The sequence below is a fragment of the Gracilinanus agilis genome, chromosome 3 (assembly GCF_016433145.1).
Source record: "Gracilinanus agilis isolate LMUSP501 chromosome 3, AgileGrace, whole genome shotgun sequence".
Classification (NCBI taxonomy): Eukaryota; Metazoa; Chordata; class Mammalia; order Didelphimorphia; family Didelphidae; genus Gracilinanus; species Gracilinanus agilis.
The window spans coordinates 46,092,995-46,107,876 of NC_058132.1; the positions used below are offsets into that span (position 1 = coordinate 46,092,995).

The window sequence follows — 14,882 nt, forward strand, 5'->3', positions numbered from 1 at the left end:
CAGCTAGGTGGCTTAGTGGATAGAGCTAGGCTTGGATTCGAATCTGATCTCAGATGCTTCCTAACTGTGTGACTGGACAAATCACTAAATCCCATTCTCTTAGCCTTTGCCCTTATGCCTTAGAATTGTTACTAAGACAGAAAGTAAGACAAAAAAGAAATCTTCTAAGCTTGGTGGGACAGGGCAGCATCCACCTTGTATCTCTCCATTACAGAAGTTGCAAAATTATAACAATGGGCATTACCATAGGATAATGATAGGACTTTGAACTAGAAGAGAACCTACAAACTATGGAGTTTGGCACCTTCATTTTACATTTAGGAAAACTGAGGCACAAAGAGCTGAATAATAGTATCTAGAATTTATATAATACTTGAGAAAGTTTGCAAAGTGTTAACAACTATTAGTTTATTTTATTCTCCCAATAATCCTGGGAGTGAATTGCTATAATTATCTCCATTTTACCAATGAGAAAACAGGCTAATTAGATGGCTTGCTCAGAGTTATAGTTACTAGATGTCTGAGGCTGGATTTGAACTCAGGTCTTCCTGCCTAGGTCCAGTGCTCTGTGTGTGCCCCCTAACTACCTAGAAATGGTGCCTATGATCTCATAGCAAATACTGGGCAGGATTTGAATTTGGGTCTTCCTGACTTCAAGTCTAGTGCTTCTTCTGTATTAGTTCATTTGATCCTACAACAATCCTAGGAAGTAAATGCTACAGATATTGTCACCCATATTTTATAGCTGAGAGAAAAACTTGCATGGGGCCATATGGCTGGAGAAGATCTGAGATGGGATTAGAACTCAGGTCTCTCTTACAACAAGTAAGACTATCTGCTGGTCTGGAGTCAAGAAGTCCTGGCTTAAAATCCGACTTCAGACACTTTTTAACTGTGTGACCCTGGACAAGTCACTTGCCCCCCATTGCCTAGCCCTTACTACTCATCTGCCTTGAAACCAATACTTAGTATTGATTCTAAGATATAAGGTGAGGGTTTTTTCCCCCTTAAGTCTCTTTTGGGCATCTTTCTCAAGCTGATGGGCATTGAGTACAATGGATAGAATGCCAAGTCTGGAGTCAGGAAGACTCATCTTTCTGAGTACATATGTGGCCTCAGACTCTTACTAGCTAAGTAATGACCCTGAACAAGTTACTTCACCCTATTTTGCCTTCTTTTCCTCATCTGTCAAAGGAGCTGGAGAAGGAAATGACAAGCCAGTCCAGGATCCCTTGCCAAGAGAACCCTAACTGGGGCCACGAAGAGTTGGCCATGACTGAACCACAACTGAACTCAAAACAGAGTTCCTGAGAAAGCGGAGCATATTCATGTTGGGGATTGGGGGAAGGAGGCATGTATAAACCAGTAACCCTGGTCCAAAGCCCTTGCTAAGCCACTCTCTCCTTATTGGTGGAGAAGGGAAGTAAAGTCTCCTTTGGTGAAGAGGCTCCAGACATGGGCTCTGCCTCCTTCCCAGGCACACAATAGCCCTTTTTACACAGGAGGCCCTTGTCTATACATGTGGAGCCCAGTCATTCTCTGCAAACCAAAGCTATCCAGATTGGAGAGCCAGGAATAGACTGTCCTCCAGTTGGAAGCATCTGGCCACCTCAAGGCAGCTTATCTTGGGAACGGGAATCTCTTCCTCCTCCAAGGCCTTCTAGACAGGCTTGGGAACTACCTACTGAAGTGTGGTAATGCCCTTCCCCTGGGTTCTCGGTCCCCTTTTCCCCTTCTATAATGTAGTTCCTAATCACAGCTCTGGACTGCCTCAGGAAATGTAGGATAGGAGTTTGTTTTTCTTTCTTCTTTTCAAACCTTTACCTTCCATCTTGGAGTCAATACTCTATATTGGCTCCAAGGCAGAAGAGTGGTAAGGGTGGGCAATGGGGGTCAAGTGACTTGCCCAGGGTCACACAGCTGGGAAATGTCTGAGGCCAGATTTGAACCTAGGACCTCCTGTCTCTCAATCCACTGAACTACCCAGTTGCCCCCTGTTTTTCTTGCTTGCTAATAGACTTGGGCCTCAGCACTCAGGCACCTGCCTCTCAGTACAGCTCCTTCCCTTCCTATCCCCATGGACCTGACCAAGGGCTAAGCCTGGCTCCACCCAGGCCCTTTTCCTGATCTCTCACCACTCCAGACCGTAACTCTATTTTCTAAGAATGAGCCGGCTTCCCCTTGCAGCACTGATTTGAAGAAGGGCCAAGGACAAACTGGAAAGAGAGGGCACAGATCTGGCCTGAGGACACCGGAAAATCCCAACCCTCCCAATGTGGAGCTACCCAGGAAGAGTAGGGCGGCCCAGTTCAGCACCATGGAGAGGGGAAAGTCGATCAGTTTAGAAGCTCAAAGCCCTCGGTGGGGTTGTGTCCCAGACCTAGAAAGGACCCCAGAAGTCACAACCACACCTAAGGCAAGAACCCCTCCTCCAATTTACCCAAAGGGCCACCCATCCTGATTTCTTTTAAAAGCCCCAATTTGCCCCTCTCCCCATCGCTCCAGGTCCTGCCCAGGGGAGTCCAGCAGAACTCACTGTCTCTCTTATAACTCCCGAGACCACATCAGGCCCATCGCCTCAGGCCTTCTCTTACCTAAAACACTCTCCAGTAGGACATCCTGCCTCATAAAAAAGGGGTAACGCGGCTCCTTCGGGGGCAGACAGCGCCTTTATTTTTGTGTTCCCAGGTCACATGAGTGAATGAGGAATCCTTTGTACTGCTTGGCCAACCAAGGGCAAAACTAGGAGTGCTACTGTGTGGTAATGACAGGAATGTAAATGGCGCCCTCAGCCATCCCAGCTGACCACTTATTGGGAATGTGGTAGATTCTGGATGAGGAGCCCTAGAAGGGATGAGCTAGATGGCCTCTGACCTTCAGTAGAAAGAACTAGATTCTCTCCTAATACTAATATATACCTTGGCTCCCTTCTTCCTAATCACATACAGCTAGTGACCCCCAGGAGGCACAGTGGATGGAGCACCAAGCCTGAAATGACTCACCTTCCTGAGTTCAAATCCAGCTCCACACATTAGCTATGTGACCCTGGGCAAGCCACTTAAGCCTGTTTGCCTCAGTTTCCTCAATTGGACAATGAGCTGGAGAAGAAAATGGCCAACCACTCCAGTGTCTTTGCCAAGAAAACCCCAAATGGAGTCACAAAGAGCCAGACACAAGTGAAATGACTGAACAAGGCTGGTAGCGCCTCCTGCTGGGGCAGCCTTCCTACCCATGCAGAGAAGCATCAAGGGCTGACACCTCTTACCCCTTTTGATCTGGTGGCACTGAAAGCAGGTCTTAGAAGGGAAGTTAAGCATGTCTCCTCGAAGACTTCTCAGGGAAGGATCAGTTCATTTCTCTAGTCCTAGTTTCCAGAGCTTCTGAATTTGGCCCCTGCTGACTGCCAATGTCTCCCCGGGCAGAATGTAAACCCTGAGAGGAGGAGCCTTCATTCTTCCCCCTCAGGGCTCCTAGAGGTGTCTAGCAAAGGACTGAATCCCCACTCTCAAGGGGGTTTGCTTCCTACTAAGCTCCAATGCCTCTTCTGTCCCTAATGACTTGGGAAAAGAAAGCTGCTTCCTCCTCCATTGGTGACCTTGAGCAAGTCACTGTTCCTTTGGGAGCCTTGGTCTCTGGATAAAGCTATTTAAATAGGGTCCATGAGAATTAGCACAGAATTGAGCTGGCTATCAGAATCACAGAATTTAGTATTAAAAGGGATGTTAAAGACTTAGTCTAATCCCCTTGTTTTGTCAAATGGGGAAACTGAGGAAAAAACAGGGTAAGATCCCAAGTCATAGATTTAGAACTGGAGAGTCACTGGAAATCAAGTGTAGCCTTCATTTGGAGGTCTCAAGATTTGACCAAGGCCACACTCTACCCAGCCTCAGAGGAATTAAAACCTTTGGTTTCCAATGGAGCCACCATCTTTTCCTGTGGCCAGTTAGAGCTTATCCAGCAGCAGTGCTGGGAACTGGGTGAAAGAACCTTCTACTTTCTAGTCCAGCATTCTGGGCTGCTCTGCTATTGAATCTACCCAGAGGAGAGGAAGGGAAGCCCCCTGAAGGCAGGAAATGGCTCCTTTTGGTCTTTGTGTCTGCAGGGCCGGGAGCCCAAGGTCTGACGCCCAGTCACTGAACCTGACCCTACCAATCGGAAGGTGGAGAGGCAGAACTGGAAGGGGCTACTGAGGCCGGCCGGTCCAAGGGCCAGGGAGCTAATTAATGCCACACCATGACCATCAAAGAAGGGATCTGAAGGGAAGTCCTTTGACTTCTGGCAGTTTTCAGCACCATTTCCACAAAGACCCAAGTGGGAGGCTTTCTTTCCCCTCCTCCCTCCTCCACCGAAGGTCCAAAACAGAGACGCCAACAAGCCACTCAGTTATAAATACACTGTTTGGTGAGGGGGCTTGTTAGAGGTGAGGATTGTTCTGTACACAGATGATCAATATTAATAGACACTAATTGACCAGACTGGACAGAGACAGAGACAGACAGACAGACACCTTGCACTCCCCCTCCCCACCACCTGCCCAGCAGAGCATGGCACGGGGGCCCCTCGAGCATGTCCTGGGTTTGGTAACACTTGGTCAACGGGCAGGATGGCTGGCAAGAGGGGCAGGTCCTCAGCTGGGAGGGGGTGCCAAGTGCCAGTCGATGCCCTCAGAGCAGGAAGAGGGGCACCCTGGAATGGGCGCTTGTGGCTTGAAGTCCCTGGGACAGGCCGAGGTGGGCATCCTGGTCTCCTCACACATCGCTCAGGGCCTGGAGGAAGAGGGCAGGGAGGTTAGGTCGGGGGCTCCCGGGGAGGGACGCCCTTTTTAGCTTTCCTGCTGATGTTCACCAACAGGAATTCAGAGTTGGAGAGTACTTGGGGGCACCACTCCAAGGTCACACGGGAAGCCAATGGCAGAACCTGGGATTGGAACTCAGACCCTAAGAGCCCCCCCACTATTACCTTTCGGGCAAACTCGGGCAGCACGAAGGCTGCGCGGTGGATGTCCGAGTTGTAGTATTTGAGGCTCATCTTCTCTACTTGCTCCTGGGTTAGCTGCTGCACCGGCTCCCGGAAGTTAGTGCTCTGCGTGGGGGGACAGAACAGAGGGGTTCAGGGCCTCAGCCAGCATTCCACCCATACCACGCTGCTCCTTACATTTCAAGGAAACTGAGGCTCAGTACTGGAGTAGGGGGAAGGGCCACAGCGTAGTTTGCTTAGTCCAGTTTCTCTTTATTTCTACAGAAGAAACTGAAGCCTGATTCTAGGGGTGGGTGGGAGAAGCACGAATTTTTGCAGATGGGGAAACTGAGAAAATCAACATTCCTCTCACGTCACCTTAGTCACCGAGAAGAGGCGTCTCTATGGCTCTAGAAGGTTAAGAAATCTGGGATCATTGGGAAGGGATGGGAGGCTCAGGTGAGGAGGTGAGACAGGAGTGAAGGAAGGTGGAAGGAAGAGGCCAAGACCAAAAGTTCTGGAGACAGTCTGGGGCCAGTGATGGGAGGAGGACAGGGAGTGCCAGAACCAGGCTGCAGCCCAAGCTCATTTTATAGAGGAGGAAATGGAGGCCTGGAGAGTTTAAAGTAATTTGCTCGACCTCATAGAGGATTCTGGGCCAGGTTCCAGCCCAGCTGGATCCCGTGCTCTTCTGGCACGGCAGGCTGCCTATCCAGCTCCTCTGGAGGCCCAGACAAAGCAGGCCACTCATCCAGAGTCACACAGCTGGCCAGTGATAAGACTCCCAGGCCCCTGGCTCTCTCTCTCCACTGGCCTACACTGTCTCCCTACACCCAGGCCCAAAGGATGGGGCAGGCTTTCTTCTGCTCTCTTCTTCTATCTGCTGACCTCCTGAAGAGCCCCTGGGGGTGGCTGGGAAGGCCGGAGGAAAGGGAGGTGCCTCGGGGCTCACCGGGGTCTTGCTGCAGAGCATGAAGCCGATCTGGCCGCTGGGGTAGGTGGGGATGGTGCAGTAGGCATATTCCACAACAGGGAACAGAGACTTGCAGAACTGACGCATCTCCTTGATGAGGTCCAGATGCAGCCATTGGCACTCACCTGGGGGATGGTGGGGGGGAAGTGAGATGGGCTCACCTGGGGGATGGGAGGAGGGGAGGGGATGTGGGGGTGGTCATCTGGTGATGGGGAAAAGGGGGCGAGAGGTCACCTGGTCAGGGAGAGCTCACTCAGGCCCTGCTGGGACTGTAGCCACCCCACCAATGCCCCTTTCTCCCCCAACATGGGGACCTCCCTAGGGGTCACAGATTTAGAACCAGAAGGAATTTTAGAGTCCAACCCCCTCATTTTCCAAAGAGAAAACTGAGGCACAGGGATAACAGGTACACGAGGGAGAATTCAAACCCAGGTCTTCGTGCTTCCTGGGCCAACACTCCATACCCCACTGAACATTAAGCTTGCCCATAGACTAGGGAATAGGTTTGTGTCGAAAGCAGGCTTGCAGGTGACCCTCTCCCCGAGCTCACCCTGACAGCAGAGGATACCGTCATCTTTCAGGGCCGTCTTCATCAGCTGGTAGTAAGACTCTTTGAACAAACTCTCGGCAGGACCTGGACAGGAGAGAAGCCACAGAGATGCCTCAGTCCTGCCAGTGCCTCTGGGATGGGGGAGGTGGAGAGAAGACAAGAGGGGGCTGGCAGGAGGGCCTCCGGGACCCCGGCTGGCCAAGGCACCCTCCTCTCAGCGGGAGGAGGGAGGGGTGGGGAGGTCTGCCCTGGCCTGAGTTGGGGAGAGGGAAGACAGAAGAAGCCTCTAGACCAGGGGTCGGCAACCTTTTTGGCCGTGAGGGCCATAAACGCCACATTTTTTAAAATGTAATTTCGTGAGAGCCGTACAGTGCTCACAGTGCCGCTCCTGTAACAGCTCCTGAAAAAAATGACTTTGTGGCTCCTGCAGAAAGAGCCACATCTGGCCCTCAAAAGAGCCATATAGGGCTCGAGAGCCACATGTTGCCGACCCCTGCTCTGGGCCAGGGGACCTTAGACCGCACAGTCTCCTCATTTCTCAGAGGAAACCCAAAGCCCCAAAAGGGAAAGTGACCCATCCGGGTCCCGTGTCTAGTGAGTAGCAGAGCTGGCATCTCTTGAGAAAGGTCAAGCACGACAGGACCACGCTAGAGCCTGAGGGTCATCAGGGAGAGGCTGCTGCCCAGGCCAGGACTGCTACTTTGGGCCTCAGCCTCCCCAAAACGAGGATCGATTCTTGCCCAGGGATCACGCTGACCATTTCTGTCCCTCATATAGGCTGTTCCGAGCCCTGCGGTAGGGACAGATCTGGGGATTATTGATTGTGTCCCCTCCGGCTCACCCATGGGGTCCGAGGAGTCGGTGATGATGACGTCAAAGGCGTCCTGGTTCTGCTGCATGAATTCAAACCCATCTCGGACGTGCAGGGTCAGCTTTGGGCTGGAGTAGCCCACGGCCATGCCCGGCAAATACTTCTTAGAGACCTGGATCACATCCTGGGGGACAAGGCCAAGACTCAGCGCCCAGAGGGGTCAGAGCCCCACTCGCTCCACCCTCCACCACCATCTGGAGGTACGCAGGGCAATGACCATCAATTCAGCCAAGCCTCAGTGCCCAGTTTTAAGGGTCACAAAAGAGAAGGGAGCCTCCCCCTTCCCCTGCAGCATGATGCAGGTTGCAGACTTGAGCCTCCCCTCCCTAAGCTGGAATGCTCACACCTGGGGGCTGGGAGGTTCTGAGGAAGGTCAATCCCTGATCACTCCCCAGGGGCCAGGCTTGGTGGGGCACCAGACAAAAATGAACCCGTCCCTGCCCTCAGGGACCTTCAAATCCACCTTCCCCTCCCCAGTAAGTATGTGGAGACCAAAAGGTGGGGCTTTCAAGATAACACCATCAGCTGGGATCTTCCCAACAACCTTTAAGGTAGGGGCTGCAGTCCCCATAGATAAAGGGGAAACTGAGGCTCAGGTAAAGGATTTTCCCCATCCAGAGCTAGTGTCTGAGGCAGGATTCAAACTCAGCTAGCAAGCAGGAGTACAATGTGAAAGAGGGCTTCTGCCTCCAAACCCCAGCCTGCCTTTCATTCTCAAACCCAAGGCTGAGGATGTCTTGTCTGGAAAGTAGCAAAGGGGCCATTCTCCTGTCCCAATGCCCGCCCCGACCCTCTGCCTGCCTCCCTTTCCCATCCAGCAGCGGGCTGGGGGCTCCTCTAGCAGCCACCTTCTAGCTCCATCCTCTGTTAGAGACTTTCTGGGGTTATGATCGAGAAGGCCCAGCCCCAGATCAGAAGGTGAGAATTTAGAGAAAACTGGAGCTGACTCAACTTCCCCAGCTCCCAAAGCGCCCAGGATCTAGCCAGGCTGGTTTCTTGGGAGGGAAAAAGTCGGGGAATTCAGCAAATCAAGTTCTAATTGGCCCTGCCCCTGTCCTAGGTAACGAGGGCAAGTCACTCCAGTATAAGACTCAGGGTAGAGGCCAGGGAACTGGGAGAGGCAGCATGTGGCCTCTAACATTTCTTAGCCGGGTGACCCTGGACAAACCTCTCTTAGCCATTTCTCCAAAATGGGTACAACAATGCCAAGATCAGGGACCCACTATGATTTGGGACTTTGAAAGATGCCTCTTACAAAAATGAATAATACGGAAATAGGATTTGAGTGATAATACATGCATAACCCAGTGGAATGGCTTGTCCACTCCAGGAGGGGGTTGGGAAGAGGGGAGGGAGACAAGAAGAATCCAGGAAACAAGGAAAACAAATTTAAAATAAAAACAAACAAAAAGGATCAGGGACCCACCCAGGAGAATAGCAAGGATCAAAAGAAAGTCCTTTGTGACTTTTAGATCAAGATTTAAGATTTCCCGGAGAAGCTGGGCTCCCTGAGGGCAGGCCCCAGATCTAATCCAGTTTCACATCAGCCCAACCTAACACACCCTCTGGGGCTGTGCTGGCTTCAAACTCCACCAATCTCCCAGGCCACAAATTCCCCCAATGTCCCAAACTCCCTTTGTGTACTTGGAGTACTTCCGTATAAAAAAATCCTTTTTGCTTCCGCTGAAGAAATAGGTACTTCTCTAAACCAAGGTCCTCCCCAGACTTTTCCTCATAGGAAAGTATGTAAAAGGTTTTGGGGAAAATGTGTCAAGAGGGAAAACAAACTCAGTACAATAAATACCTCTGCCCTAAAGGGATCAGGGTCACAAGGGAGAGCCCTGGGATTACTCTAGAAGGAGTGGTCAGAGAAGGAATTGGGCAATCTTAAAATTGTTGTTGTAGTTGCTCAGTTGGATTGACTTTTCATGACCCTGTTTGAGGTTTTCTTGGCAAAGATACTAGAGTGGTTTGCCATTTCCTTCTCTGGCTCATTTGACAGAAGAGGAAACTGAGGCAAATGGGGTTAGGTGACTTCTGGTATGTGTCTGAGGCTGGATTTCCTGACTCCAGGCCTGGAGCTCTATCCCCTGGGCCACCTAGCAGCCCCCATTTTAAGATGACCAAAAGGCAGAGTATACAGTGCTACACTTTACTTTGTGTGCCTTCAATTTGTCTTACCCCGTCTGGCAGTAATAGAACATAAGGCTATTCTGGTCTTTGTATCCTGTGCCCTGGCACACAGAGAAGCAGCTAGTCCTTGCTGATTGGCTGAACTGAAAAGTCAGTGGTCCCAGGGAGAGGCCTGGGGGAAGTCCAGTGGCTCAGCGGTGCAGTACCCCAAGGGATATGCTGAAGGGGGGAAGGATGTGGGAACCTGGGACTGGCCCACTTCTCTTCTGGGAAGACCTCTTACCTCATCAATCTCACACTGGACCACAGACTCCACGGACGGGTGCTTGACCACTTCCCGAAGGACACCTCCATCCCCACCACCAATGATTAGCACCTGGTGGGAGTGGATAAGAGAGGAGAGGAAGGAGTTCAGTGTCCAAGAGCCCTCTAGCCAGTCCCTGGGGTTGTAGGAACAGAAGGGACCCAGCAATTCTGTACCCAGTGGGGTAGATGCCTTACTTTGACTCCTTATCTCCCCTTATCAGACAGGTTCACTTGGCCACCCAGGCTCCAGGGGTTCAGGGAAGCAACCCAGAACCTGTAATCCCAGCCCACACCCAGGACACGTGGAAATGGCAGTGGGAGGGCAGCCCCTCTGATTGGCTCTTCCTTGACTGACTCACCTCCCCACCAGGCAATGAATGAGTCAGGGGGTACACAGGAGCGGCAACCTAACCCTGGAGCGAGGGTGCTGGTGCTTATTATGTGAGTGGGAGCCCCGCTAACATGACGGGACAGTCCAGTCTGGAGAATCCCTCCCCTTCTTCATTCACAGCTTCATTTTCCAGCTCTCCCTCCCACCAGACTAGCTGTGGTGTAGAAACACTGGCCTTGCTTTTAGATAAGTGGGTTTTACTTCCTGGCCCAGATCCTGCCGTGGCTGCTTACTACCTGTGTGAGCAGGGCACATGGCTCATGCTTTGAATTTCAGTCCCTTCCCCTATTTCCATATTATTCCTTTTATATAGAGAATATAGACTATTATATAATAACATATATATTCCTTTTTCACATAGAAAAGGAAGCTGGGGGGGGGTATAGCTCTGGGAGGGGCTGGCACTGACTGATTCCAGGACCCAGGAGGAAGCCTGTTCCCCATCCTGCCAGGGAGGTGGTGGTGGAGGACTCGGGGAGCAGCCTGAGACACAGTCTGGGGATCTGGCCAGTGCAGGAATGTTTTGCTTGACTATGTTTATTTGTGACAATTTTGGCTTCTCCCTTTTTCTCCTCAAAGGAAGAGGGAGGAAAAGAGATTTGTTCATTAAAAAAAGAAATGAGGCTGGATTAGATGGTCTTCAGAGTCCCTTCCTGCTCTGAAGCTTATGTTACAGCGGCCACTCCTTTCATGGGTTGGTGGGACTGAGGGCCCTTCCAACCCTCAAAGTATGCAAGTCTAGCCTTGTTCATTTTAAAGGGGAAATTAGGCCCAGAGAGGAGGGCAGGCAACTTTTGTCTAAGATAACGGAGACAACCAAAGGGCAGAACTGGCTCTCTGTGTCCGTTTTGGTCACCTTCAGAGCAGTCTCCCCTCCTCGAGTCTTCATTTGCTCAAGTGTAAGACAAGGAGGGGTGTGTGGAGCCAGACAAGGTGATTTATTTCCCTTTCACTCTCTGATTCCTCTTGACTATGACCCTGGTCTCCTGAACCCAAGCCCTGTGTACCACGTAGGCTAAGGCAGCAAGGAAGGGGGTGGGACGGGAATGTGGGGACAGGCCAACACTTTTGGCCATTGGCCTCCCTCTTGGCAGCAAGGCAAACTGGCCTTAGGATAGAAAAGGAAGGGGGCATAGCTCTCACACTTTCTCCAGGCAGACACTTTTCTGGATTCCCCCCAATTCATCCAGTTTTTTTTTTTTTTTTGGTAACCTCTTACCTTCTGTCTTAGAATCAATACTGTGTATTGGTTCTAAGGCAGAAGAGCATTAAGGGCTGGGCAGTGGGGTTAAGTGACTTGCCCAGGGTCACACAGTCAGGAAGTGTATGAGTCTGCATTTGAACCCAGGACCTTCTGCCTTCTCTGGCTTTCTGTCCACTGAGTCACCCAGCTATACCCCCTCCAGCTTCCTTTTCTATGTGGTCTTTCCCATTAGAAGGTAAACTCCTTGAGGGCAGGGCCTGATTTTATGTTCCCAGCATTCAGCACAGTGCCTGGCACCTCCACTCCTCCACATTCTCTTTCCCTAGTTTCAATACAATCTTTCTTGAGTTTTAAGAATAGTCCAGTCACATACAGGCAGAGGCTGGAAACACTTCTAGGGACCATGGGGGGGCTCTGCATCGATGAGCCCAGAGTATGATAGGCAGCAGCCCCCCCCCCCCAAAAAAAACACCAAATGGGATCTTGGGTGGCATTGAGACAGAATTCAGAAACGAGGAGGCGAGGGGGCCTTTTTGTGTCCTGGACACACCTGGGTACCCATTTCAGGTACCCTCCGAAGGACTTGGGGGATGGGGAGGAAAGTGAGCCAAGCCTTTGTGAAGCTGGTGAAGACCATGTCCCGGGGCAGGAGCTAGAGATGGAGGTTGAGTGGAAGAGCTGAGGGCTGCCTTTCAGGCCTGTTAGGGGGAAGAAGACTCCTACTTCATCCCTCAGAGCAGAAGCTAAAGTGGGTTACAGACACCAATCTGGGTTTGACACTAGGTTCCCCTCCCCAAAAAGTGGAATGAGAGGCCTCAGGAGTTAGTGGGTTCCCTCTTACTAGCTGAAAAGGACCACAAAAAGGCAATTGATCTGGTTGGACTCACTTCCTTTTCAGTGAGATGATACTCAAGTCCAGAGAGATTAAGTAATTTACCCAAGATCACAAAGGCAGCCAGGATTTGAACCAAGGAGTCACTGACCCATCCCCCTTTCCCCCCCTATTCGCCCCCCAAAGACAATTCATTCACTTCCCTGGGAGACTTTTGACAAACAGCTGCCATCTGGTCCCTTTGCTAGACCAGCAAACGTGGCATGTCTCATAGCTGTGTGGGCCCAGGCTATCTGATAGCAAAGGAGTTCAGTGCCCCAAGCCCTGGGCTCCCTCTACTTCCTGTCACCCCCCCCCCCCTTTCCTCCAAACCCTGCCTTTCCAGAGAGGCAAAGTAGCAGGAAAACAAAGCAAGGCTGGAGCATCATTTGGTGGCCAGGTCCAAACCAGGCAAGATGGCTACAGAATTCCCTTCCAACTCTGAGATTCTGAACCCTGGAGACACATCTACTTCTGATGTCTAGGATGAGACTCCCAAGACCTGGGAGAACACAAAGTCTTCATGTAAACTCCACAAAACCAAGGACCTTCCCACAGTGTTTGCTGAATGAGAAATTAGTAAATTCAGACTGTGGCTCTGCCATTTCTTACGTGTGTGACTTTAGGCAAGTCACTAAAATGTCTCCGGGTCTCAGTCTACTCATCTTTCAAAGGAGAGGGCTGGAGTAGATGGCTTCTGACTCTAAATCAAAGCCCATGACCTGGCATGACTCAAGGGAGAGGTAAAAGTCTCCTTTCCCTTTGGATTGAACACTGAGAGCTGGAAGTGGGGAGCCTCTGAATGCAGCACAATATTAAGGTGTGTCCCCTTTTAATCTCATCAGGAAGGTCTCTCTGAGAGCCCAGGAGAAATGCTTAGTGCTGCTGGGACTCTCAGTGGCCCAGATCTCTCCTTTCTCTTCTGGCTGAAGGACAGGGTGAGAGACCCCAGAAATCAGTTAGATCCTGGGCAAACTGCTCAGTTGGCAGCAGGTTAGAATGTAAACCTGGGTCTGATGCTCTCCTCTCTGCCTTTCTCAACAACAGCTTCAAAAACATCCAGAACTGGATGGCAGGATCACAGAATGTCAGAAGGAACTTTAGACATTATCTATTCTTTTACAGAAAAGGAAACTGAGGCCTAATGAGATGAAGTCACAGTCACACAGGGAGTGAGGAGCAGAGAATAAAGGAGAGACCAGGCCCGCCTGAATCCAGATTCAGACTTCACTCCCCACCCCAAAAAGGGCCTCCTGCTCACTAGCACGTTACCTTTCGTGGGCTGGGATGGCTGCAGAGAGGCAGGTTGGCGATCATCTCCTGGTATGAGAATTCATCCCTCTCGGTGCACTGGATGACTCCATCCAGCACCAGGACATTGCCGTAGGTCTTACTGCAGAAGTCGCCCCCCACCCAAGAAGAGTTGTCAGGAATCCCAGGGGCACCTCAGTGACACATTCCTCCCCTCCAAACCCAATTCTCCCCCAAAGACAATTAATTCAATTCCCTGGGAGACTTTTGACAAACAGCTGCCAGCTGGTCCCTGGGCCAGACCAGCAAACGTGGCACATCTCAAAGCCGCGTGGGCCTGGGCTACCGGATAGTAGAGGAGTTTCAGTGCCTCAAGCCCGGGGCTCTCTCCACTTCCTGTCACCTCCCACCTCCCCAAACCCTGCCTTTCCTCAGAGGCAAAGCAGCCCGCAAAGGGGATAGCTTTAAAACACTGCCCCTGAGTGGGGAAAAGATAGAAGAGGGCGGTGGAGGGCAGGAAAGAAGAAGGAAAGAAAAAGTAGACTAAGAGGAGAAAAGAGGAAAAGGGAACCAGGATGATGGGGACTGAGGGGCAGAGCACTAAGTCAGCCTGAGACTCCTGGAAGGGGGACTAGTGGGGGATTGAGGGACGAGGCACTGCTAGACTGGACTAGAGATGAAGAAGAGTCAGGACAAGTGAGGTTAGAAAATGGGATATGGCTGGGTCAGAGAGGAGAGAGCTGGGATCAGGAAGGACCCTGGGGGCAGGAGGAAAAAAAACACAACAGGTTATGGAGGAAACTGGGTAAAGATTGGGATTGGAAAGAGAGGATATGCTGGGGGAAGGAGGAGAGAAGGAAGCACACCTAGGGGAGGTAGAGGGAGCAGAGCTGGTAGGCATGGGGAGGGAGCACTATGGAGAGAAGAGGCAGTAGAGCTGGGAGCCTGGGGACAGAGATCCGGGGAAGAGGAAGCACAGCTGGGGGACAGCGAGGGCACAGCTGGGGGCGCACAGCAGGGGAGCAGAGCTGGGGGCCAGGAGGGAGCACCGCAGGAAGGAGATAGCGGAGTGCGGAAGGAGTTGGGTCCGGAGAGGCGGAGAAATGGAACCAGGCCAGAGCCAGGCGTGGGGCTGGGAAGGTGGGAGCCAGGCCCGGGGAGGGTTGGAGAGGGGAGCAGGGCCGCGGTACCTGCGGAAGACCAGGATCTCCTGGTAGCGGGAGCGCTGGTGGTGGAGCAGCTCGTCCACTTGCAGGGACATGGCCTGGCCCGGCCACAGGCTGCACGTCTCCCGGAACCAGCCCTCGCGGATGGCTGGGGGCCCGGGTTCCATGGTGGGGCCGGGGGACGCACAGGCCGCGGCGGCCGCAGCACAA

The 14,882-nt window shown here is 51.8% G+C and overlaps 1 protein-coding gene across 1 annotated transcript; it reads right to left on the reverse strand.

Moving 5' to 3' along the window:
* Positions 1 to 4,379: 4,379 nt before the first annotated feature.
* On the reverse strand, positions 4,380 to 14,870 carry SRM (spermidine synthase). The gene is made up of 8 exons (XM_044671270.1): positions 14,697 to 14,870; positions 13,528 to 13,648; positions 9,767 to 9,859; positions 7,321 to 7,474; positions 6,480 to 6,563; positions 5,909 to 6,054; positions 4,960 to 5,082; positions 4,380 to 4,766 (listed from the first exon to the last, which is right to left on the reverse strand). The coding sequence occupies exons 1-8, from the start codon at positions 14,837 to 14,839 to the stop codon at positions 4,749 to 4,751; spliced, it is 882 nt and encodes a 293-aa protein (XP_044527205.1). The 5' UTR covers positions 14,840 to 14,870; the 3' UTR covers positions 4,380 to 4,748.
* Between the last annotated feature and the right edge of the window lie 12 nt (positions 14,871 to 14,882).

Coding starts and splice junctions, on each gene's coding strand:
- SRM (XM_044671270.1), bottom strand. CDS start 14,839: ATGGAACCCGGGCCCCCAGCCATCCGCGAGGGCTGGTTCCGGGAGACG. Junction 6,564..7,320: donor CGACTCCTCGGACCCCATGG/GTGAGCCGGAGG, acceptor TCTCCTGTCCAG/GTCCTGCCGAGAGTTTGTTC. Junction 5,083..5,908: donor TGCTCTGCAGCAAGACCCCG/GTGAGCCCCGAG, acceptor CCCCCCACGCAG/AGCACTAACTTCCGGGAGCC.